General features: G+C 37.1%; 4 protein-coding genes across 7 annotated transcripts; 2 read left to right on the forward strand and 2 right to left on the reverse strand.

Annotated features, from left to right (window-relative positions):
* Nucleotides 1-1,025: 1,025 nt before the first annotated feature.
* Nucleotides 1,026-2,556, forward strand: Prp18 (pre-mRNA processing factor 18). The gene is made up of 4 exons (XM_034318827.2): nt 1,026-1,184; nt 1,265-1,546; nt 1,660-2,088; nt 2,170-2,556. The coding sequence occupies exons 1-4, from the start codon at nt 1,122-1,124 to the stop codon at nt 2,404-2,406; spliced, it is 1,011 nt and encodes a 336-aa protein (XP_034174718.1). The 5' UTR covers nt 1,026-1,121; the 3' UTR covers nt 2,407-2,556.
* Nucleotides 2,557-2,590: 34 nt separating this feature from the next.
* On the reverse strand, nt 2,591-4,172 carry P5cr (Pyrroline 5-carboyxlate reductase). The gene is made up of 6 exons (XM_034318828.2): nt 3,948-4,172; nt 3,619-3,872; nt 3,461-3,542; nt 3,258-3,394; nt 2,954-3,165; nt 2,591-2,891 (listed from the first exon to the last, which is right to left on the reverse strand). Exons 1-6 carry the CDS (start codon nt 4,036-4,038, stop codon nt 2,822-2,824), a joined length of 846 nt encoding a protein of 281 aa, XP_034174719.2. The 5' UTR covers nt 4,039-4,172; the 3' UTR covers nt 2,591-2,821.
* Nucleotides 4,173-4,527: 355 nt separating this feature from the next.
* Nucleotides 4,528-9,561, reverse strand: LOC117601701 (uncharacterized). 2 transcript variants are annotated; one of them, XM_034318822.2, is made up of 13 exons: nt 8,446-9,561; nt 8,033-8,280; nt 7,512-7,648; nt 7,299-7,439; nt 7,152-7,225; nt 6,954-7,074; nt 6,105-6,272; nt 5,847-6,043; nt 5,628-5,781; nt 5,407-5,549; nt 5,107-5,314; nt 4,835-5,028; nt 4,528-4,772 (listed from the first exon to the last, which is right to left on the reverse strand). In XM_034318822.2, the coding sequence occupies exons 1-13, from the start codon at nt 8,532-8,534 to the stop codon at nt 4,682-4,684; spliced, it is 1,965 nt and encodes a 654-aa protein (XP_034174713.1). In that variant the 5' UTR covers nt 8,535-9,561; the 3' UTR covers nt 4,528-4,681. The 2 variants fall into 2 exon arrangements, with proteins under 2 accessions (XP_034174713.1, XP_034174712.1); XM_034318821.2 differs by having other exon boundaries at nt 4,529-4,772; nt 5,092-5,314.
* A 98-nt stretch (nt 9,562-9,659) lies between these two features.
* On the forward strand, nt 9,660-22,339 carry LOC117601702 (sialin). 3 transcript variants are annotated; one of them, XM_034318825.2, is made up of 12 exons: nt 9,744-9,902; nt 16,241-16,309; nt 16,521-16,579; nt 16,749-16,963; nt 17,666-17,902; nt 18,236-18,320; nt 20,358-20,581; nt 20,895-21,044; nt 21,106-21,238; nt 21,311-21,466; nt 21,554-21,639; nt 21,767-22,339. In XM_034318825.2, the coding sequence occupies exons 2-12, from the start codon at nt 16,293-16,295 to the stop codon at nt 21,989-21,991; spliced, it is 1,587 nt and encodes a 528-aa protein (XP_034174716.1). In that variant the 5' UTR covers nt 9,744-9,902; nt 16,241-16,292; the 3' UTR covers nt 21,992-22,339. The 3 variants fall into 3 exon arrangements, with proteins under 3 accessions (XP_034174714.2, XP_034174716.1, XP_076544990.1); XM_076688875.1 differs by lacking the exon at nt 9,744-9,902 and adding an exon at nt 12,435-12,939; XM_034318823.2 differs by lacking the exon at nt 16,521-16,579 and having other exon boundaries at nt 9,660-9,902.
* Nucleotides 22,340-23,087: the final 748 nt, after the last annotated feature.

The following is a 23,087-nucleotide window of genomic DNA, read 5'->3' on the forward strand; positions in this document are numbered from 1 at the left end:
GTAATAATGAAACAATATCACGATAAAGAAGTTAAGACAATACTGTGTCAGTGCGACAACAGGGATGATTACATCAAACAATCAATTAGAACTTGAATTCCAGTCTAAATAAACCGCTCCCAGATTTTGTCAAAACTCAATTGAAATCCATCGCACCCTGCAGTTAATAATAAATAAAATAAAATAAAATAAAATAAAATAAAATAAAATAATCACAGTTAAAGTTAAAGACCATTGGCAAAAGTGGCAACGAGCAACTGCAGCAGTGAGAGGGATAAAATTAGTTGTAGGAGTACAATAGTAAATACTAGAATGCACATGATAAACACACAAACTGCGTTGGGCTCCGCTGTATTGAGTAATAGGCAATATAAGCGATAAGTAACCGATAGTCCAACAAGAGCGTGAATAGAAAGTAAATAATCCTTTAGAGCGTAGACATCAATTTCTATCAAAATATAGTCACAAGCGTTACTGTGCTTGCTTACCTTAATCCACTAAACTATGTCCGCACAACATTATGCAGAAGAGAGTAAAGCGAATGTAAATTCATACATGTAATATGTATAAGATTGAACACAGCGTAATAATGACATATAATTATTTGGTAGCTCAATACAGCAGAAAGCACCGCAGCTCACACACACCAGGAATTAATAAGTAAAACATATAATAATAATTTGGCAGTACAACAGGCATTCCTTACATCCTTGCATCTCTTTTATAAGCATCCTATTACAGCGCCTCCTGGCGGTAAAAAAGGAACTAAAGCTTGCCGAAATTTTGGCCCCCTAGCGGGAAAAATTTGAACTAAAATTTCAAAGTCGAACCAGCGCTCTCTAGCCGCAGAAAAAGGAACTAAAGCTTGCCGAAATTTTGGCCCTCTAGCGGGAAAAATTTGAACTAAAATTTTGAACGTTGAGCCAGCGCTCTCTGGCCGCAGAAGAGGGAAATAAAGCTTGCCGAAATTTTGGCTCCCTAGCAGGAAAAATTTGAACTAAAATTTCAACGACGAATCAGCGTCCCCTGGTGGCGAAAAAAGGAACTAAAGCTTGTTTTTGTAAGAACAAAATGTTGAAAAAGTACATAGTATAAAAACGATTATTTTTGTATTCCTTACAATGGATGTTCTAAAAGCCGAAATACTAAAAAAACGAAAGCAGTTAGAAGAGAGCAATGTTTTGGTAATTTATAGATTAAGTTATAATATATAATATTTATTATAAGTTAACATTGTTTTAATTATACTATGTGAATATTCTAGAAAAACAACAAAAAATATTTTAGAAGGGGTGAATTAATATCAAAGGATCAAGAAGTGAAGGAAACCCAAAACAGTAATGATGAAGATGTTAAAGTTAACGTTAAGCAGCCGCACGAAGAGTGTGTAACAGATGATAGTTCTGAACATTTAACATTACCTAGACACGAAGTGATTAAAAGATTACGCGAAAGGAATGAACCTATATTACTGTTTGGAGAATCAGAGATAGAAGCATTTAAAAGGTTAAGAAAATGTGAAATTCTTGAACCTGAAGTAAACAAGGTATTTATATTTTAAGACATAATTGAAAGGAATTTCAAGATTATGGTTTCCTTTTATAATACACAATTATTAATACTTTATTAATTATTAATACGTGTTGTTTTATACCAAAGGGTTTTAGAAATGACTTTCAAGAAGCTATGGAACAGGTAGATCAAGCATATCTCAATGAAATATTAACTTCATCAAAACCCCAAAGTCGTGATGGAAAAGGGGATGTACATGTACCGGATGAAGGAGTTACTTATGAAGATCTACAAAAGATGTCTTTCAAATTAAACAAGGGTGACAGGGATTTTGATTTGCATGTTATTACACAATTTATACAATTCTTAGTGCAAATGTGGGGCATCCAATTAAATAGTAGGAGCACTGCTGAAAAGATGAGCACCAGAGGAAAAATGGCTAGTGCTACATATGCTCAGACAAGAGAATACTTAAAACCTCTTCTTAGAAAATTAAAAAATAAGTCCTTACCTGAGGATATTACTGACAGTTTAACTGATATTGTTAAACATTTACTTGAACGTAATTACATACTGGTAAATACTTCTAATTTTATTGTAATGCATCTGAAATATCAAGTTTAGTACAATACACGTATTAAAAAATAATTATTACAGGCAAGTGATGCATATTTGCAAATGGCTATAGGGAATTCCCCATGGCCCATTGGTGTGACTATGGTTGGGATTCACGCACGTACTGGAAGAGAAAAAATCTTTTCTAAAAATGTCGCGCATGTAATGAATGATGAAACTCAAAGAAAGTACATTCAAGCTTTAAAAAGATTGATGACCAAATGTCAAGAATATTATCCTACAGATCCTTCTCGATGCGTAGAATATTCTAAAACATAATGCATTTAAATAAAATAAGTAGATAAGTATGCATTATAGAACATAAGGTATTAAAAATTTTTTAAACATAGAAGCATAGTATTTATTTTCTCCTATTGGTGTAGTTGTATTATATGATATGTACAAAGGAATTAAATATTTATTCAGATATCAATCTATTATAATTAAAAAGAAAAAACCATTTGTAAATTGAAGTGTGTTTTCTACTTAAATGCTATATTATTATTTCTTTGTACTGTTTGTGTTTTCAGATAAATATTAGTAAATTTTCAAATTAAATATACTTTAAGATATTTAAATACTTCAAAAAATACTCATATTACATTTAAAAAAATACATTTTACATAAACTAAATTATTTTTTATCCCCAGTTCTTCTATATATAAATATATATATATGTATATATTTCTTGAATTTACTTTATTTTGGAAGTTAATTCATTGGCTCTATTTACTGCAGATTCAACTGCATTCATCATAGATGCTCTAAAAATATTATTAGTAATATTATTTAGCGTATTGACACACACAACATTTTGATGTCTCACCTTACTTGACCACATTCCATAGCATGAACTCCTGCAATAGTTGTACCTCCTGGAGAACATACCTCATCCTTTAATTGACCAGGATGTCTACCTGTTTCTAATACCATTTTACCAGCTCCTACTAATACTTGAGCTGCAAATTTTGTTGCCATGGGTCTTGGCACACCCATTTTTACAGCACCATCTGCTAATGATTCTATAACAAGATATGCCTAGAAATTTCATTTAATATCATACAATTGTTCTGAGCATTTAAGCGAGATGAAAAATAAATATATGATAAGAATTAAAATATTTTACTTACATAAGCAGGACCTGAACCTGAAAGTGCACCTATAGCATTCATAAGAGATTCAGGAACACTTTCAGCAACACCAATGTATGAAAATAATGCTTCTACTATATTTTCATCTTCTTCTGTTGTATTCATAGAACAATATACTGAAAATTATGAAAACATTGTAAAAATATTATTTTTATTATTTGCACATAAAAATATTTATCCACCTGTTATTCCTTCTGCAACCATCATTGGAGTGTTAGGCATACTTCTAATTATCCTAGGCTGTGTTACAATTAACTTCAGTTTCTAAAAACATTGCAATCATTTTAACGCTTTCTACATGCTTCTTTAGTTGTTAGTTACTCATAGTAATAATTCTTACATTATACAATGTGTCTAAAGTAACTCCTACAAGTACTGATATAAAAAGCATATTTGAAACTTTCTTTTTCATTGTTGTTTGTATACCCTTGAGTGCATCATCAAGCATATGTGGTTTCATGGCTAGGAATACGATATCACAGTTGTCTACTACTTCTCCATTTTTCAATGTGGCATGAGCACCTAAGTCAGCCCAGAACCCTAAGGTTCTATCTGTACGAGCCGAAACCCAAACATTGTCTGGATTTAAAATACCTACAATAAAAAATTTATTACATTAATTATTGATTTTATAATTTCTATAATATAATACATTCATATATACATTACCTTTATTAATTAAACCAGCACCTATGGCACTTGCCATATTTCCACCCCCAATAAAACCAACTTTTCTTGATGCCAAATCGTTTTTTTTCATATTTCTTGGATGTATAGTAATTAATAACAAATAAATATATGTTAACTATACACGTATATTTAAATATTGCGCATATATTACTAATTAGATATACTAATACCGGTGACTACACACGTAGAAGACTGGACACGCCTTTGTTTTCGCGGAGTCATGATTTAGGGGTCATGATTTAGGGGTCCCAGACACCCCCGTTCCTGTTTTACCAATCACTGTTTTACAGCATCTCAAACCACCGACAACCGACAACCGACACTGGCGCTAAAGGGACTGGTAAAACAGGCGTAACTGTTTTACCGACTATCGGTAATCACCGCCTGTTTCGGAAAATCGATCGGTAAATTATTGAGTAGTTTCAGCCACCTTTGTATAGATGGCGCTATGGTCGAAATTTAAACTACTTATAATAAACGATTTGATTTTGCAGTTAGATTGTAATAAGCTTTAATTTGCAAACCAATTTTTACTTAGCTATCTTATCGAGAAGCCAATTTTTACGAAGAAAAGCATCTAAATTGGTTTATTCGAGGTAAATGCGCCGCATATCGCAAGGATATAACATATTCCACTTAAAATTGAATGATAACTTCATCGATTACATATGTACACAAAAATCAATATCAGACAATATTTTTGTAGAAATAATTCAAACATTCACTAAATGCAGAACGCTGTCCCTGGTGATACCAATCTCCCTCAAGGTAGTTCCAAGTTGCTCTAATCTCTTCGGCGAATATCTAAAAAATAGACATGTTTGAAATAATGCAATAAAAGATAAAATTTCTCAATGATATTTTACCCGCTGAGAACAATTTTGTATCCTCGAGGAACAGTCCTGGTCATAGCTTTGTCCAATAACTGATAAAGTCGAGCTATGGGATCGTCAGCCGAAACATGGACTAAATAAACAGTGCCACCGTTCAGAGACCTGACTTTTAATCGAAGTTCACCACGTGCCCCAGTCGGTTCATTGATTTGATGCAAAATAGGGGCCTGAGAATACAGAAACGTTAGAAAATAAATCTGAAATGAAAAATCTTATCCCAACTCCCTTACAGCATTCTTTCGTACTGGTGTCGCGGATTTAGTTGGACGTGGATTTTTCTTCGCTACTATATTGTTCGCTTGAGAATTTGACATTTGAGATACGTTGCTGTTATTAGAATCAACTGGTTTTGTTTTCGGTGCAGGTTTAGAGTTGACGGATAATCTCGCGTTCGGTAGACTCGATGATCTTGATTTGTGCCGGAAACGATCGTCAGGTGTTTCACGATTTCGACTGGATAAAATTATTCCATGAATATCGAAAATGTTGAAATAAAATCGATACAGTCGGTGACCTTACTACCTAGGATCAAGATTCTATTTTACCTAGGTGACAGTCTAGACGATGACCTATCGGTAGAACTGTGATAACACCTGCCGGAACTCGGAAACCTCAACACACCTTTGGATTTAACACTTGTCTCACGTACGTAGACATCGAACTCGGTGTTTCTCGTTGCTGTGTCACGCTTTTGAAAAAGGAATTTCCAAGTCAATATGTCACAGGTGTGTTAAACAGATTTTGAAAGACACTCGAACAAGTTTACCTTCTCTTTCCGGTTACTACGACTTAGCTCAGCGTTTATATGAGACTGTAGATGAGTGTTGGAGCAGATATTGTTGTGAGAGGCTAAAATTTGCGAACGAAGAACGTACATCTCGAGAGGAGGAGAATCCGAGGATCCTTTCGACTTGTAGGATCTGTTGAAGATAAATATGGAAACGATCGTTGTAGTCTGATTATTGGAAATCGAAGATAATTTTACCTGACCGATAAAGGCGTCAAATGCGTTGATAGATCCATGTTCGAGACATTATGAGGTGACTTTTGGAAACTGGCACTGGGCCTACGGATTTTCGATGGTAACGATGGGTTATCAATTTGAAGTTGCTTACCCAATCGATAACCTTGACCGGGGAATTCTACATTATTCAAGTACATTTGATTTCTGTGATCCTCTACCTAATAAAGAAGCAATAATTAATATATGTAAACGTTAATAATTAATATATGTCATGTTCACCTTGAATGGAACACCGTTTGGATAAGCTTCTTGCAACTCCGAAGGAAAATAACCATCCAAGATGTCACGAAGAAACGACATCGTCGCCTGGTCATTGTAGGGACGTAACGATCCGTCTTGAATTATCATTCCATTTTTGTAGAATTTTAAACACATGCAAGAAGGAGTCTTCAAGCAATTATTAAACAACACTCGATTAGTTGATCGTCGATGAAACGCATAACTAACGTTGAAATAATATATAAGTACGCGATCATTAAGTTAATCGTGTCATCGATAAGGAAAGAAAAACAAATATTAGCAAATTGTCACTCGTTTAGTTTGAATGTGTTTGAATGTAGAATGTCACAACCTATGCGCTTGTAATTTACATTCATTCACCTAACCGGTTTGCTTGATTTATGTCAGCCTTCTGTGGTTCATTCGAATGTATTTGGGTCAAAGTATCGATGTCGAAAATTTATTTAATTGACAGAATAACAAGATAATGGTAGAACAATGATACACGAAATTATATTGCAAAAGAATTCGAGGTTTGAAGTTCAAAAGCTGAAAGTATAACAATTAAGTACCGTGCGTCGCCGACCTTCCGGACGGATTCTTGGTATCTATTCTTATGGATCATGATACCAAGAAGACCCAGAAGGCTAAGGAAAAAGTTTCCAAGTGGCAATTCTATCTATCTTTCTAATGGTACCGAAGGCCAAAAATCTAAGTCCCCCTCGAGACAAGGATACCGGGAGCCTAAGTTCCGTACGTCCCCGACTCTCCGGACGGAAACTCGGTATAAAATCTTTCCGAGTCCCTAATACGCTAGTTTCTCACGAAACGTAATGAAATACGATTTACTTTGAACGTTGCTCCGTTTCCTTTCTCGTTGTGCTGCACGTGAACTTCGCCCTTACCGGCAGCCAGATTCAGCTGATCGATGTTAGCGATAACCTGGTCGTAACATGCCTCGATGGGATTACTGAAACGCATCGACAACTGATAATTAATTCGATCTGGATGCTGGCATCTTTAAATAGCAACGTATACTCGATTTACTTGGGAATCGTATCAGTACACCTCGGGCTGTTCGTGTCGCCCACCCAGATCAGACCGTAGTCGGCCAAGAATTTCTGTGAAATCAATCTTCATGGTAATTTTGATGGCAATTAAAATAATAGACCGCCCAACCCTGTACCAACCAACCTCCATCTCGAATATTTTCCGTTCGAGGATCAAACATCGTTCGTAAAGTTGCTCGGAATGATCGGTTTGTATTTGACGTTGCTGTTGTTCCTTCTTTCGTAACATCTCCATGTTCTTGCTTTTATTTTCCCACTCTTTCACCTATGATCAAAGAGTAAAACGTTATCGAAAGGGAAGAAGCAACGATTGGCCAACGAAAACACAGTGGAGAACCTTCCGTTTCAAACGAATGATCTCTTGATCCTTTAACTTCGACTGTTCCTCGTTCTTCCTCAGGTTCGTTTGTACCTTTTGCAACTGAGTCTCTACCACGCATAGTTGTTTCGTCAGGGCACCGATCAACTCGCTTTCTGTTACATTTAAAAGGCATCAACCCTTTGGATTATTTTATATTTCATTTTAATTCGATTCTAATTTTTCTAATTTCTAAGCCCCTGCAAGGCTACTTTGGCGGAAGATTGCAAGTTTCAAGTTCTAATGCCCGCACCCTAAATACCGTGCGTCCATGAAGTTTCTAACGTCGCATTAACGACAGATTCTTGCGGATCAGGATAAAATTGCTCGAGTAATTGTCGAGCGACGATTACCGCGGACGATACTCAAATGCATCCAATTAATCCGGCACGAAACGTGTGATTAGATCGAAGGAAAATGATACGAGTACACGCAACCGGTTCCATATAATCTTGTTACGTTTTTCATTTTCTTGCTTGTATATCTGGATAATCACGTACCTTCTTGAATGACCGCGTTATCTGGCACGTAGAAACTCGTCGGTTTAGCGTTGCAGTTCCAAAATTTTCTACCACCGTTGAATGTGCTGATAGAGGTTGTCTTATCGATCCTTCTTTGAATACGAGTCACATCTCTTCTGGATTCTGACAGCGGGATATTGGTATTTTCATACGAGGTATTTCTAATATCATCTAATTCCTCTTCGTTATCCACTAGGTAAGTCGAGGTCGAAGAAATCCTTTTCAATCTGGATCAGAAATATTAGCAAGAATCAAAATTTCAATGTTAATAACCTTAGGTGAGATGAATTCGCGAATTACAGCTATCGGAGGTCCATTGAGTTCGCGGAGAACGCGTTGAGATAATTTACAATTCGTCAAAGTTGATTTGTACGATTAGAACTAAAAGATACTTGTGGTTGCTGTTGTGATTCGGGGTTGAAGTTGAAGAGCATTTTGTCAATTTCTTCCGTGATGACGCGGAACGGTTCGATTGGCTCATCGTGCGACGGCGGCATTTATCAGCGAGTTGGCTAGCATTTACATTGAAAATTTATGCTAGATTTTTCCGAAAGTGTTCCGGTTGTCGTGCAATTCGAAACGCACGAGGCGAACGGAAGTGATCGAATGTGAACTCCGCGGTTGATGGCGGTCCGTGGTCGAACGAACCATCAATGCGAAGTTGCTGTCAACCATGAAATGTAACATTCATATGGAGCGACATACTTTCAGCTGGATTTGTTTAAAAAAGAAAAATTTCTGCTACGTTAACCGACCTTGCACGAGAATCTTAATTAACGCTAATGGTAACAGTTTACGTCGCACGGAATCCTGAGAATCTCTATTGTTATGATAATGTTAATTGAAAAACTACAGAATTCACGGTTTCGCAACGATGACTGGACGATAAATTTGAAATAGTTCGAAGCAGTGAAAGTAGAGACCTTCGAGCACGCTTTGACCCATTTCAAGTGGGTGCACAATGAATCATGCATCGTTTTGCAAAATTGCATTATAAATTTTAATGACCTCTATAATCTATGGATGGTATCAAATTTAATTAGAAACATTGATTTCATTATATTTCATGATTATTTTTTTCAGGATATCCGTCAGACGATGATATAACCGGAAAGATAAAAACACTTCCTGATTGTACCGCTTATTACGAAACAGAGGTGTATAGTTTTCTTAAACCTAGACTTTACATGCTATTCTATCATAATACTATAACAAAGAAAATATTTTAGTATTAAATAGTACTGGAATTAAAGTATACTTATTTTGGGTCACAAGATATTTTATTATAAGGAAAGGTATAAATTGCCTAAAATAAAAATTGTACTTTCATGTATACACGTGTCCTTATGAATCAATATACGAGTTGATGGTTGTTAAAGGTTTAACAGGGCTATAACGACGTCCATTTTCCTTCAGACACGTTTATCAACCCACGCACGACCTTTGGTAAAAGATCGATGAATGACGTTCAAAGATTCGATTCCCAGCAGCGAGGAGAACGATGCTGTCGCGACGCCGCGTCACGACGCACGAGGCATCGATCGACGCCTGGGTGTGTGTTAGTGAATGCGTCACGTGACCGCTGCGCCTCGGAGTGGCGAACGCAGGGGAACCTCCTCGACAACGCCGTGGCACACGTTCGCTCTTCCCGGAGCTGTTACAACCGCGTATTTCTCGTGTCGTTCATCGGTAACAGTGAATATTTAGTATCCACGAGTTCCCCTAACCGGTGCGAATAATGACGATGAACGCATGAAGCGTGGTGAAACGCGTGCCTGGCAAAATGCGAGCCGAAAGGAGAGCCGTCGAACGTCGGGAGATCTTCGTCAGAAGGAAAGACGGGCCGAAGGTGAGTTAATAAAATCGATCGTTTTCAAGCCTCTGCCCTTTCCTATTAACGGTCACGGCCACTGCCACGTGGTTTCTGCGAATTGGTAAGCTAGTTCCTGTCAGACATAACCTCAATCCTAAGACGCGGCGTTGAGGTTAGAAGATACATTACACGAAATAGTTGCTTTTGTTCGTGTCCAATAGTGTATATCGTGAAACTTATTGAAAATATGGTGTTTCTGAAAGATTTCGAGGTATATGGGATGATGTAACAATTAGTATGGTCGTTGATATCGTCCGTTCGTTAATCTCCGTTGCCGGTACAGTGGCGTGTTTCTCCCCTTAGGGGCGGCAGTGACGTAAGAAGCGAAGAAGGCTTCACTACTTTTCTTTACATTTTGAACACAAGTATAACATTTTACATTATTATTTTCTATTTTAATTGAAAATTAATAATCCTATATATAGCGATATACAGCCTCAGAAGCTATAAAACATAAATCTTTTAAATTTGTTTCCTTTCAGTTGTCTGTTTACAAACTCGATGAGAGAATGCTAAATTTAAAATTTTGGGGGGGAGGGGGTGCCGAAGCCGCCATAGTTTGAAGAAGGGTTGCTCCCCTGAAGAAATTATTTCCTGTAGTATCGTATAAGAATCAAGAAGAATTTGAAATATTCCGAAATATTCCTTTATAAGTTGTCGAACCTGTATATTTTCAAGAAACGAAGAATAAAAGAATGGAAGGCAGTCCATAGTGTCACGGGGGCTGATCACATGTCTAGTCTCGTGCTGTTATCCGCAAGAATTCCATCGAGCGAATCACTCGGCCTCGCCGCTTGATAGGGTCAAATACGAAATAATTAAGCTTAATGCAACCGACAGCGAAATTCAGAGGACGCGAATTTCTTCCGCTTCACGTGACGTTTTTGTAAACGAGAAGAACATGTTTTGTCATTGCGATTGACACAGTTGATAACTTTTCATCCTTCCTTTTCTTTTTTTTATTTCAAATGAACTTGTACTTTATTATCTGTACGTAAAAAATACCACGTTTCTTTTTATATCGATGATAATTAACGTTGCGAAACACCGGAGTTTATGTAAAAGCGATCAAACATTTAAGTAAAACGTTGAACGACCAAGACACCTGTTGTACCCGGCGTGGAAAATACTCTTTAAGGTATGCACCCATCGATCGATGAAAATTGACCCGTTGAGCCTCTACGCGGCGACCTTGCAATTTTATAAACGATAACACGAGTCAAAGAAGGTATAATGGATGAAAAACGTCCAAGTTGACGGAATTTCTGCTGATGTAGCTGAATATCGCAAACCCGTTAATAAATATGAAGATTGAGTCATTCACCTTTCTTATTCTGTGTCGTATTCTAGATAGCAGAGCTTATTTAAAAACTAGAAATAAGTAAATAAAATAATTGGAAATTAAATACACATTGTTTTTTTCATTTTGATCCCGATTTGTGAATTTTGAAACAAAGAAACAACATGAATCATGGAATATAGAGTTTCTCGGTATTATTTCAGAATTTTCCTGTTATGAGAGGTTTCTCTGCATTTCTCATGATTAATAACGGCTTAAATCAACATCGGAATTAATTCAAAACACGTTGACATGATCAGAATCATACAATAAACACAAGTGTTCGATGCAATTGAAACCACAGAAATTGTAGCACGTGTGCGTACTGTGCAAAAAAAAAAGAAAATTCAAACAGCAACATGTGACTCACTTACCAATGATGTATTACAATGAAAAGTAATAAGCAGCCATGGGAATCGTTAAACAAGGTATCAGATTCCAATTAATATCCATTAGCCAGTGTCATTTCTTGTATACCCTTGTTTATTCGATCATGTTGACGTGTAATGGAAGAAAATGTTCTCCTTAAGCGCTCTAGAGTTCCCTAGGCGCTCTAAGGATCCCTAGGGGCTCTAAGGATCCCTAAGCGCTCTAAGGATCCCTAGGCGGTCTAGGGTTCCCTAGGCGCTCTAAGGATCCCTAGGCGCTCTAAGGCTTTCCTAGGGCTCGCTTAAGGCTACGGTGAGTTATAGGTGGGTGAAAATTCGAAATTTGGCAATTTGAAAATTTGAGTATTTGAAAATCTGGAAATTGGAAACTTGGAAATTTGGCAATTTGGAGACAGAAATTTGCAAATTTGTAAATTCCAAAATTCATATAGGTTTCTTTGGCTAAGGGTAAAAGTAAAGGGAGGACCCTTCCACCACTTATCTTCAATTTCGAAAAAGAATCCAGAAGGAACCCACGTAGAACCCAAAAAGAATCTACCATACACTATTCTAAACTAAAGATATCTATATTGCGGCCAAATGTCCGTCGACGTTACGTGTCACCCAAAGGTATCTAAACAGCCTCGTCATCGTCACGTTTCCTCGTTTCGCGACGTGTCCACGATCCTCGTGAATTGTTTCCTACCCGGCAAACGAGCGATTGAAAAGCAAAAGCACCGGTGGTGGGGTGTGCGAGATAGTCAATGCCTCGTGGTCCGGTCGCCTTTCAGTGTCGGCCGTTCTCCTCGTCCGGGATGTCGTTTTGTCTTTTTCCGGTCTGTTGCATTCGTTGCTTCCACAATTCTTCGGCACCGATCGTCGAACAGTGATCAATAAATTTATCGGAGACACTCGACTCGTGGCACGAGTCTCTCATCCAAACTTTTCACATAGAATTTCAATTATAAATCAGCGAACAGAAATTCGATTTTATTTTTACACAAGTGCACTGAGAACACATTACATCGCCATCGTTTTTAATAATTCAGTGACTCCGCGTTTATTCACGTGTGAACGTCACGGAGATTGAAAATATTTGTCGAAGGAACGTGTATAAAGAAAGGTGTTCCTCGAGTATCGAACTCGTTAATTGTCTGCACGGTACCAATTCACTTGTCATAACGTTCTCTAATATTACATACTTAAATGTGATGTAAACACTGTTAGTGTGCTCGGGAGAGAGAGAGAGAGAGAGAGAGAGAGAGAGAGACAGTTTCGAATCGATAACGCCACGTGCTTCCTTGCTGTAAGTAATCTGTATTTTTTTGTAATATTATTTACAATTAACGAACGGAGCATAAAACGATAAGACGATTAGGCTCGTTCCCCTAATTTCTGTTTCACTCATTTCAGTTTTATTTCGCTGAGAAAGCAAAACGTATTACGAGCAGTCAGCAATATTAACGTTCCTAATGGTTTATTATTTATCACGTACATATTTTCTTTGCGGTATCATCGATTTAGTCCGCTTACAGTCGATGGTAATCGCAAACTTTACCATCAATTACGATCGATTGTAAGAATGGCAACGTGTGTTTTTTAATTCCGTGTAATGTCACTGTTGTAACACCGATGAAAAAAATATCAGCTCACCACGAGTATACGCTTGGATGATAAATTGATGTTTATAGAAATGAATGAAAAAACACTCGATGAACATAAGTAATGAAATTGTGAAAGACAAAAGTGTTTTCACAATTTGGCATAATTTTTCAACGATTATTAATGCTTGTAGAGAAATATTTTTCAAGTTGGACGCTACGAAATTAATGTAAATCATGATGAATCATGTTGCATACGATTCTACTTAATGTCAGAGAATTTGAATCGCGCAATATTAACGCGTTCGCCAGCGCAGTGGAAACGGAAATCTGTAGTCAGACACGTTGGGCTTTTAATTGTGGATACGAATAAGTAATTTTCAAATGCAAGCTTTCAATTTTTTGTTTTATAGTATTAGTACAATTTCTTTTTTTTTCATTATTATTATTATTTGCTTATATTAAATTGGAAGCGTTTGTTAGCGACGACTATGGTCGTCGACCATATGTTGTTAAACAATCGACCTAGAGTAATTATAAAAGCAGTACGGTCGATCCGATCGATAATCAACGCTTCGTAGCCGAGTTAACGCATTAACATTTGAAGAAACTTCGTTTCATTTAATAACCAGACGTACGATTCTTTCATTTTTCTTAGAGGTAATGCTCCAAGCATACATCGCACTAATAAAACAAAAGATACGACTCCCTAATCCATTTCTGTTAAATCATGTAAATTATTTTTGTAATCGAATTTAATATGATCGAATAAGTGGAGGGAAAAAAGATGAAAATTAAAAGTAAGGTACAGCGAATCTTATCAGAGAATTCTTTTTTTAATTTGCTAATTGTTGACATGTTAAATAGAGATGGTAGATGATAATTTCTGATTGATTTATCAAAATAATTAAAAAATTATCATTTAGTAAGATAATGGTACATTTATCAGTAATAAGAAAGAAAGCATTCTCATATCCAAGTAAAATATCACCCTTGGTAATATGTTAAATATAATTATGTAGTAACGATGAATTTCTATCGAGTGTATTTGATTATGTAATTATGAATCGGAATTGAATGGAACATGGCTTATTCAGATAACAGAAGTGTGTCATTAAGGCACGTGTCGTTAATCGTAACTTACGATTAGAACGGGAAAAGTCATCCCGATTTTAATTCATCAACTTGCGTACTTCCGGTAGGATATTTGCATAGTGGCTTCTCGATACCCGTCTGCTATCCATTAACGCGATTAATGAGTTTAGTAAGAAAAAAGAGCTAAGTGTCCTGAAGCCCCGAAGGACGGAGTCGGGTTAATCGTGACTCGATTAAAATTATTAGAAAAACGATATCTGGAATGAAATTAAATTTAAGGATTTACTTTGTGTAAAAATTGGAAATTTAAAGTTTTGTGAGGTATAATTTTTATTTTTTTTAAACACCTTGTGTAACCGTCACGAGTGCATTTGCAGACACATTGGGATGAATCATATTCAGAAATCGAACAGCTCTAGAGTGCAGATACACTTCCTGTGTGATATTCATTTTATCGCCGCCATGTTAGACGTGATAGAACAAAAAGTTGGTTGCAAGTTATCTATTCATTCATTTATAAATGTAACATGCTTTAGGACTTTCACACAGAGCTCTTCATTTTTTTCAACTGTTGAATAATGAAAATGCAATGCAATGAAAGATCCAAGTTCTGCTTTATAAATTGCGAAATGACATAAAAGAATCCATGGTGTTTAATTTATGTAATTAACGAGGAAATAATCGAGATAATCTCATTAACAACAAAGCAACAGGTATCCATATTTCTTCTAATCACTGTTTCAATTAAAATTCTCTTTACCCCGCCGAACGTAACACAATTCTTCGTTGGTCATTTCCTCCGCAGAACTCGAGGTCTCGTTCAAAGAATAATTTCTTCCTCTTTGTTTTGTTTTTTCGCGAACTAGCAACCTTCCGTTCGAACTGATGAATTTTCAAATTGCGTTCGTGGAATACCATCGCATATGAGTTGCGTGTCGGAATTTCATCGCGCCCTCGCAAACCATCCGCGTGCTATTAAATTCTGAGCATTTCTTCGTTTGCTTCAATCGATATGCTTGCTCTAATAAAACCTAGCGCGAAACTCGAACGAGTTTCGTAAAAGGGAACGCAGGCTGGCGCGTGACAAAATCGAGACACCGTTTATCAAAATACGCCTCTTTGTGCGCCATTTGTTGCATTTCCAGTTCGCTCGTTTTATTTTGCATTTGAAATCAGCAATAAAACCATGATACCATTTTCAACAACTATAGTTTTGATAGCACATTGAACAGTACAAGAATTTCGTTCCGAACCATTGCTTCACGTAATTAACAACCAGTCATTTTGTATCGAAAATATCAACGAAGCGTTTACATAGTAATTTTCTTCAGACTTTAAGCTTTACATTGATATACCATAAGTGCCATTTCATGTTACTTTTATGTCATGAAATTATATCAGACTTTCGTCATTGCTCGTACGATATGCAACAACCTGATATTAGTTTAGAGTAAGATAACGTTCGCCACTGTTGAACCTTGAAGAAGCAAAAAGCGAAGTTAATTAGGGCCAGTAACTCTCATCACAGTCTATGCCTGACTATTTGATGGAAAATGTTGGCGCGGTTTAATTGATTACCGCGAACGAAACAAAGGTCTCGAGGAAGTTACATAAAAATCTGTTGAGTATTGCGTGAAATTACGCCATCGTCATTGCGATCAATTTTTGAAGAATTTAAAGTTAAATGAACAAAAAGTATCCTGGATCTACGAGATTGCACAGTTACACGCGATAGTCAGCGATTCTGTTAATAAAACGACGTGCAACACGTAGATAGGACGAAGCTGATGGATAAATCACCGGTTCAACTGCGGCTTAATGTTCTTCATTAATTTTAATTAACGTGCCGACGCGATTTATGATCGCATCATTTTACGTTTGTAATTCTGTATCTTTGATGATTTTTTTCAGAGTCTCAGGTGATCTTTCTTCCTTTTCACTGGAACGGTAACAGTCAATCAAGATGCAGGACTCGCAGAGGTAAGGAAATAATTTTGAAAATTTAGCTTAATTATAATTATGCAGATTAATTAAATAATAGAATATAGAAAAGAAGCTTTCGAGTAAGAAGAATTAATATAAGTAATTGTATCTAATTTGTTTTCTCTATTTTTTCTTCTCTCTTTTTTTTTTTTTATAATTCTATTGATTCCTTGCTTATATAAAAACATCGATTGTATCTCTTACGCAGATACGAAGAACATACCATATATAAGACAGGATCGCCCTGCAGCCTGCGAAAACTTCGAGGTAAAGGAACTCTTCAGACTATCAAATCAAGATACAATAATAAAATTTAGAGATAGACGATCGATATTAATTAGAACGAAGTAGCTATAAATTTATATAGGAAAGCGAAAAATTATTTCGATATTTATAACGACACCAGGCGGATGATAGAGCGCGTTCTCGTTTCCAGATATGGTACCGGCCAGGGTGGTGCTCTACATGTTGTCGTTCTCGGGGTTCACTGTCTCCTTCATGATGAGGAACGACATCAACATCGCCATGGTAGCGATGGTGAAACCGCCGTCCACGAAATCGGACACCAACGACGCGATGACATCTCATCATTGTTATGTAACGCCGAATGTATCGTTCGTCAACAATACCACCACGCCGATCAGACTTGAGGTAGAGTTGTTAAGAATCCGAGAAATTATCTAATGGAATCGTGTGTCTTTTGAAATTTAATCCATGGGGGGGATGGTGATTAATTACGAAAGAAGGGTTGCAGACTGGGCGAATGAAATAAACGAAAATTAATAAAGTAACCGGAGGAATCTTCTAATCTCAGTAATTTTGGAATTCTGTGATTTTCAAAGAAATCAATCCGATAAACATCGCGATTGCGTTACACAGGTCGCATCGATTACGGGCAGACGTAATCGGAGGCCAAGAATCTCGTAACCAGTGTGGAAACAATGCTTATTATCGATGGAATTTAATAATTACCGTCTTTATGATAGTCGTCTTATACTAACGGAACGATTAAAGTAACGATCACGTTACAATTTGATAATTGCACGTTATCGCGACGATAATGTATGCACGTTGTTATACAACGTGCTTGTTTAAAAATCCATCGATCCTTATTTCTATGCACGACAAACGTCAACTCTTTTAAACTCTTCGGTAAAGAAAAAAGAGATCGAGGGAACGACAGGATAATTTCTAGCTTTTGCACGAGGTGTTTCGTAAGAGAACGTCAGATATCGTTTCATAATTCCTTTGCTGAAGTTTTAATCGGCTAATGTAATTTAATATATTTCATACCGTGTCAAATTGAAGTTTGGAAAAATAGGAAAGGAAGATGTGGTTTATTTTTTCGTACAGGATCAAGGAGAGTTCGATTGGAGTCCAACAATTCAATCAGCCATTAGTGGTTCCTTCTACTGGTGCTACATATTGTCACAAGTGGTCGGTGGTGTTTTGACACAATATTTCGGCACGAAGACGGTATTCGGTGGGTCACAGCTGATCACAGCAGTCTGCAGCTTGCTGATGCCTTCTGCAGCTGGCATCCATTATGGTTTCATGATTGCTTTGCGCAGTATACAAGGCATTGCCAGTGTAAGTCTAAAGAAGCATATCTAATTTTTTAAACGTCACTGATAATTAGTAACATTACTATGTTCAATTTTACAATTACGACTATCGACGTACAACTATGTACTTGTTCGTTTCAGAAAGCTATCACTCCTTTCTGTTGCATTCATTAACGAACGTGTTTATTACTAGTTCTTCGAGTAATAAATAATTCAATAGCGGATTTCGAACGTCTTATTTTCGCAGTCTTTCGAAATCCTGATAAATATATCGACACGTGGTAGTTTCAATTATAATTAGTATAACCAGTTTAGGAAAATTAAGTAAAATGATGTAAATAAAAGGTAATGTGTTTAGGGACTCACGTGGCCGGCGATGTACGCCATCGTTGGGCATTGGATACCACCGGTGGAACGTTCGCGTTTCATGTCTTCCTTTCAAGGTGAGTGTCTGATCGTTAAAGATGAATGTCATTTTTCTATATTACAGTGAATCATACGAAAGCAGGAATAACGCGAGATTCTTCAACAAAGGACGATTGTTAAACCGCACGATTTTTTCAGAGACGGAAGTTTGCTTTGCGAGTTTTGCGAACAAGTTTCGTCTGAATTCACGAGCTTCTAACGTCGACGATATAATTCCGTGATGATCTCCTCTGTTTTTCTTTTCGTTTTTTTTTTTTTTTTTCATTCATTCAATTTTGATTGTTCGAAGATATCCACGTGGTAGCATTCGCCGGACCGAGGGGTATACTCAACAAGCGACCGCTCAACAGCATGAGAAAGGCCGAGTATACTTCCAGCTGGTTGAATCGAGTCGAACTCGACGGAACGCACGTTTTCTATTGTAGACGACCGCCGTTTTGAGGTTTAAACACCTTTAGGAAAATTGGGCAACTGGGTTACTATGAAAATTTTGAGAATCTATATTTAACAGATCACCCTTCAGCATAAACCACAAGTTGGTCCCATTTCTCAAAAATTTCAGAGTAGCCTAAAGTATTCCTCTGCTGCTTGGAAAACTGAATTCTTTCGCAACGATTAAAACAACGATCCTCTGCATTCGCAATGAATCTGTGTTTATAATAATGTAATTCAATAATCCGTTTCTACTGACAAGGAGAACTACCCAAGTGTTACACTCACTTATTGATGAAACTTTGCCAGCTTGTAGAGCTCGTCTAGCTGAACACGCCTATACCCCCTTTTGGGGGTAGACGGCTAATTGTTTAAAAGATATTAACAATTACAGTTAGTTACTCCTTACATTCTGAAGTATGACAAACTCACACCTACAATTCGCAATCTAGAGATTCACGGTTCAAATCCTTGGTTCCCAACATTTTTATTTTTCAATGATAATTTGTCTCTTTTTCAATAACTATTACATAAAAATTATTATTATAAAAAAAAAAAAAAAAGGAACTCAGGATTTGAACCGAGGACCTTTAGATTACGAGTCATTTGTTTAACCATGGAGCAGATCCGTAACTTGCAAGCTAAAGGTCCTCGGTTCAAATCCTTGGTTCCCAAAAAATTTTTTTTTTTTATGATAATTTTTATGTAATAGTTATTCAAAAAGAGACAAATTATCATTAAAAAGAAAAAAAAAAATGTTGGGAATCAAGGATTTGAACCGTGGATCTCTAGATTACGAATTGTATGTGTGAGTCTGTCATGCTTCTCAATGTAAGTAGTAACTAACTTTAATTATTAATATCTTTTAAACAATTAGTCGTCTGTCCACAAAACGGGGTATAGGCGTGTTCAGCTCGACGAGCTCTACAAGCTGGCAAAGTTTCATTAATAAGTGAGTGTAACACTTGGGTAGTTCCCCTTGTGAGACTTCTCCAAATAATGGATCACTATACGATACGCGTTTTTCCGTTTCATTTCTTTTCTTCTTTTCATTGCGTGGGCTTAACCTTGGCGCGTGTAATGTTATCCTGCGTCTCTTTATTGTCGATGATACGAAACATTCGTGGAATTACCTCTTTTATTCTGCTGATGTTACACGTTGTCATCATTGGGTCGTTTCTTGTTTCACCACCGATGTTTCGACGTGGTCGAAGATTCGTGTGGTTCTCCATGAAACGGTGTACCATGGTTGCTAGCGAAGGCCGAATTTGTAAATTAATAAAAAATTAACAGAAGGGTTGAAATTTGCTGGAAAAAATTTCAGTAGAAAATTGATTTCAAATTCTGCCTTGTGAAATATTTTCAGGTTTATAGAAAAAAAAAAAAAGTATCATTGTTCCACGTAGCTGCCTCGCCACGTGTTCATCCTCATCCCCTCGTACTAAGTCTCTACTTGAATCGCTTTACAGGGTGAAATAAACGCCACCGCTGAAGAGCGATCGTCGCCACGCATGAATCGTACACGAGCCAAGGCGAAGCCCCATTCGAGCAAGCATCATGTTTCAGCTTCGTTCCGGGTCGTGGGGTGAGCCACTCCTAACGCCTAGATTATCTATATTCAGGGTTCAGCTTTGGGATCGGGATAACCTATCCATTGTGCGGATTCATCATCGCCCATTTCGGTTGGAGAGCGGTCTTCTATACGACCGGCAGCATCGGTATGTTCTGGTGCCTTTTCTGGTATTTCTTCGCCTTCGACACGCCTGCCAGCCATCCAAGAATATCTCAACAGGAGTTACGGTACATTCAAGGAAGCGTTGGAAATCAAGTTCACGGAACGACCGAGGTAATTTTCTCAAATTTTTGTTAGACGATCAAATTCAGAGTTTGATCGCGTTAGGTTCACTCAAGGATGTTAATGACATAACTTGGTTTATCTCATCTGCACCTTTCATTGGTGCATCGATCCGATTCTATTTTTAGACTCGTTAACTAGACGTTTTATTATCATTAATATATGGTTTAATTATCTAACGTCATAGACGTTAGACCCTTCGAAATCAGGTCATTCACTCCTATTGATACTCTGCAGTGAATGGAACTTCTTTACTTTGCCTACTTTACCTTGATCCAAGTGAAATTGTTCTTTTATCTCGAAGGGTCTGCCAGTTCCATGGGGTTCCATTCTGAGATCTTGGCCAGCATGGTCGATCGGTATCACCACTTTCGGAAGGATATGGGTTCACTATATTTTCATCATTTCCGGACCAATGTACATGAAGACAGTTCTAGGGTTCAGTATTCAAGCGGTACGTGATCGAAAGATTTTTATGATCTACTTGTATCATCACGAAATTATCCATTTTCCAGAATGGAGTTCTTTCCGGTTTACCGTTCATCTGTAGCTACTTCAGCTCCGTAGCCTTCTGCTACGTAGCCGATGTCCTTGTAACGAGGCAGATTTTGTCACTGACAAACGTCCGCAAGGTGTTCACCGCTCTTTGTAAGTGGCTTTCATGAAAAATTACATTATCTAATTCCTATTCGAGATACGTTTGAATATTTTTCTTTATAGCACAAGTAGTTCCTGGAATAATGTTAGTGTTGATCGGCTATCTGGGCTGCGACATCGTCCTGGTTTTGGTGGTATGGTTCATAGCCGTCACCCTAATCACTGCTGCTTACGCAGGGGCGATGGCAAACATCGTTGATATAGCGCCAAATTTTGCTGGTAAGTGGTTGCTCAAATATTGATACTATCCGCGTCGTTCTTTCCGGAAGTATCTACAGGATTTATTTGATTTACCGATGTGTTCAGGCCCGATATTGGCGTTTGCGCAAACCATTCACATGTCCGCCAGTTTTCTGTCTCCGGTGGTAGCTGGTCTACTCACTCAGAAGAGTGTAAGTAAAAATTGAATTATTCTTCAAAGAATTTTCAATATTTTCATAATTGAATTCGAGATTCTCAGGCTCATCGTTCCACATAGGATAGTAATAAAGATAACTCTAAGAAAAATTGATTTTATAGCAAGCACTCGACGCGTGGAGACAGGTATTCGGAGTCACTGCTTGCGTCGCGTGCGCCACCTACGTTGTATACCAGATCTTTGGTACGGCGGACATCCAAGCGTGGAATTATCCGGACCAAAAGTATCCGCAATCGGTTCAAGAAGATTCGCAGCCTTTGAACGAGTCTCCTCAGAAGAACGGAAAGATCGTCAAGTCTCGGTCGAACGTGTCCGAGGAAGCGTAACACGATCGTTGTTCGTCCCTGATAAGAAAGAAGAGTATAAAGTATACTCTTGTCACAGACGATTACAAACACTTCTCCTTTTAATCTCGCAAAGAGACGATCAACTTTAAGATATAATATTTATTATATATACACACACGCGCGAGAAAAGTCTATTTTTTTCGTAATATCTCTGTATGTATGTGCATAGAAATCAGTAGTTCGTCCGTGGGAGAAGTGATAGTCAGGGTAATGTACATTGTAAAGTTTATAGGATATTTTTATGAGAATTCTCGAATTAACGCGTTTCAAAATCTTTCTTTTTTTTTTTTTTATTAACACCTTACTTACCGTTTAATAGTAACCGAAGATCAAAAGGAGTAACTCTGAGTTTGAATTTTTTCAGCATTGTAAGATAATTAATTTTTATTATTCTAATTGAGTTTCAGGTGATTTATTAATTGCTTTTCAGTCAACAACCAATGGTATTGAAACGTTTGTTAATAGACTTCCGGTAAGTAAAGTGTTAAGGTCTTGTTTCGAAGCGAAATGCACAAAAAGTTTATACGCAATGTTAATTAACATTTTTCTCGATTCAAAGCGACCCTTTGCTCGCGTATTATTTTCTGTGATTAAATCCTTTTTTTAATAAGATCTTGATCGTTAATGAGCGCGAAAAAGAGGAATGAACCTCGTAGAAGCGCCAAGGGAACAGTTTCCAAATTCTGAATATTGAAATGTTTGACTAAAATGTTTGGATACTGTTGCCTTCTACGTTCTTACGAATACTTCTCTGTGTAAATTACAATTACCACTTAATTGTAGAATTTCTCTTTCTCTCTGTTAAGAAGTGTTTGTTCTACGTAACTCTTAATCAAGAGATGACGACACGTATTTATATGTTTGCCAGTGATATTTTCTCAATGCCCTGTTAGAATACGTGGTGTAAAAAGGAGTTTATAAAGAAAAAAAAATTTCGTACGATACTGTACTTAGAGACCATATTTACACAGAAATATTTAATACGCTGTAGGATTAGAAACAATACGATGTACAAAAATATAAAGCGACAGAGATGTTATATACTACCACTGATCGATGCCTTGTATTAGCTATA

This window comes from Osmia lignaria, chromosome 6 (assembly GCF_051020975.1).
Source record: "Osmia lignaria lignaria isolate PbOS001 chromosome 6, iyOsmLign1, whole genome shotgun sequence".
Lineage (NCBI taxonomy): Eukaryota > Metazoa > Arthropoda > Insecta > Hymenoptera > Megachilidae > Osmia > Osmia lignaria.

Excerpts from the sequence above, each read along its gene's own strand:
- P5cr (XM_034318828.2), bottom strand. The coding sequence starts at position 4,038 with ATGAAAAAAAACGATTTGGCATCAAGAAAAGTTGGTTTTATTGGGGGT. Across the intron at positions 3,873-3,947 it reads TGCTGGTTTAATTAATAAAG|GTATTTTAAATCCAGACAAT; the intron begins GTAATGTATATA and ends TTTTTATTGTAG. Across the intron at positions 3,166-3,257 it reads CAGGTTCAGGTCCTGCTTAT|GCATATCTTGTTATAGAATC; the intron begins GTAAGTAAAATA and ends TGAAATTTCTAG.
- LOC117601701 (XM_034318821.2), bottom strand. The coding sequence starts at position 8,534 with ATGAGCCAATCGAACCGTTCCGCGTCATCACGGAAGAAATTGACAAAA. Across the intron at positions 5,550-5,627 it reads GTAGTAACCGGAAAGAGAAG|CGTGACACAGCAACGAGAAA; the intron begins GTAAACTTGTTC and ends CTTTTTCAAAAG. Across the intron at positions 4,773-4,834 it reads TACAAAATTGTTCTCAGCGG|ATATTCGCCGAAGAGATTAG; the intron begins GTAAAATATCAT and ends TCTATTTTTTAG.
- Prp18 (XM_034318827.2), top strand. The coding sequence starts at position 1,122 with ATGGATGTTCTAAAAGCCGAAATACTAAAAAAACGAAAGCAGTTAGAA. Across the intron at positions 1,547-1,659 it reads TTGAACCTGAAGTAAACAAG|GGTTTTAGAAATGACTTTCA; the intron begins GTATTTATATTT and ends TTTATACCAAAG. Across the intron at positions 2,089-2,169 it reads TTGAACGTAATTACATACTG|GCAAGTGATGCATATTTGCA; the intron begins GTAAATACTTCT and ends TAATTATTACAG.
- LOC117601702 (XM_034318823.2), top strand. The coding sequence starts at position 9,806 with ATGAAGCGTGGTGAAACGCGTGCCTGGCAAAATGCGAGCCGAAAGGAG. Across the intron at positions 20,582-20,894 it reads AAGTTCACGGAACGACCGAG|GGTCTGCCAGTTCCATGGGG; the intron begins GTAATTTTCTCA and ends TTTATCTCGAAG. Across the intron at positions 21,467-21,553 it reads TATAGCGCCAAATTTTGCTG|GCCCGATATTGGCGTTTGCG; the intron begins GTAAGTGGTTGC and ends CGATGTGTTCAG.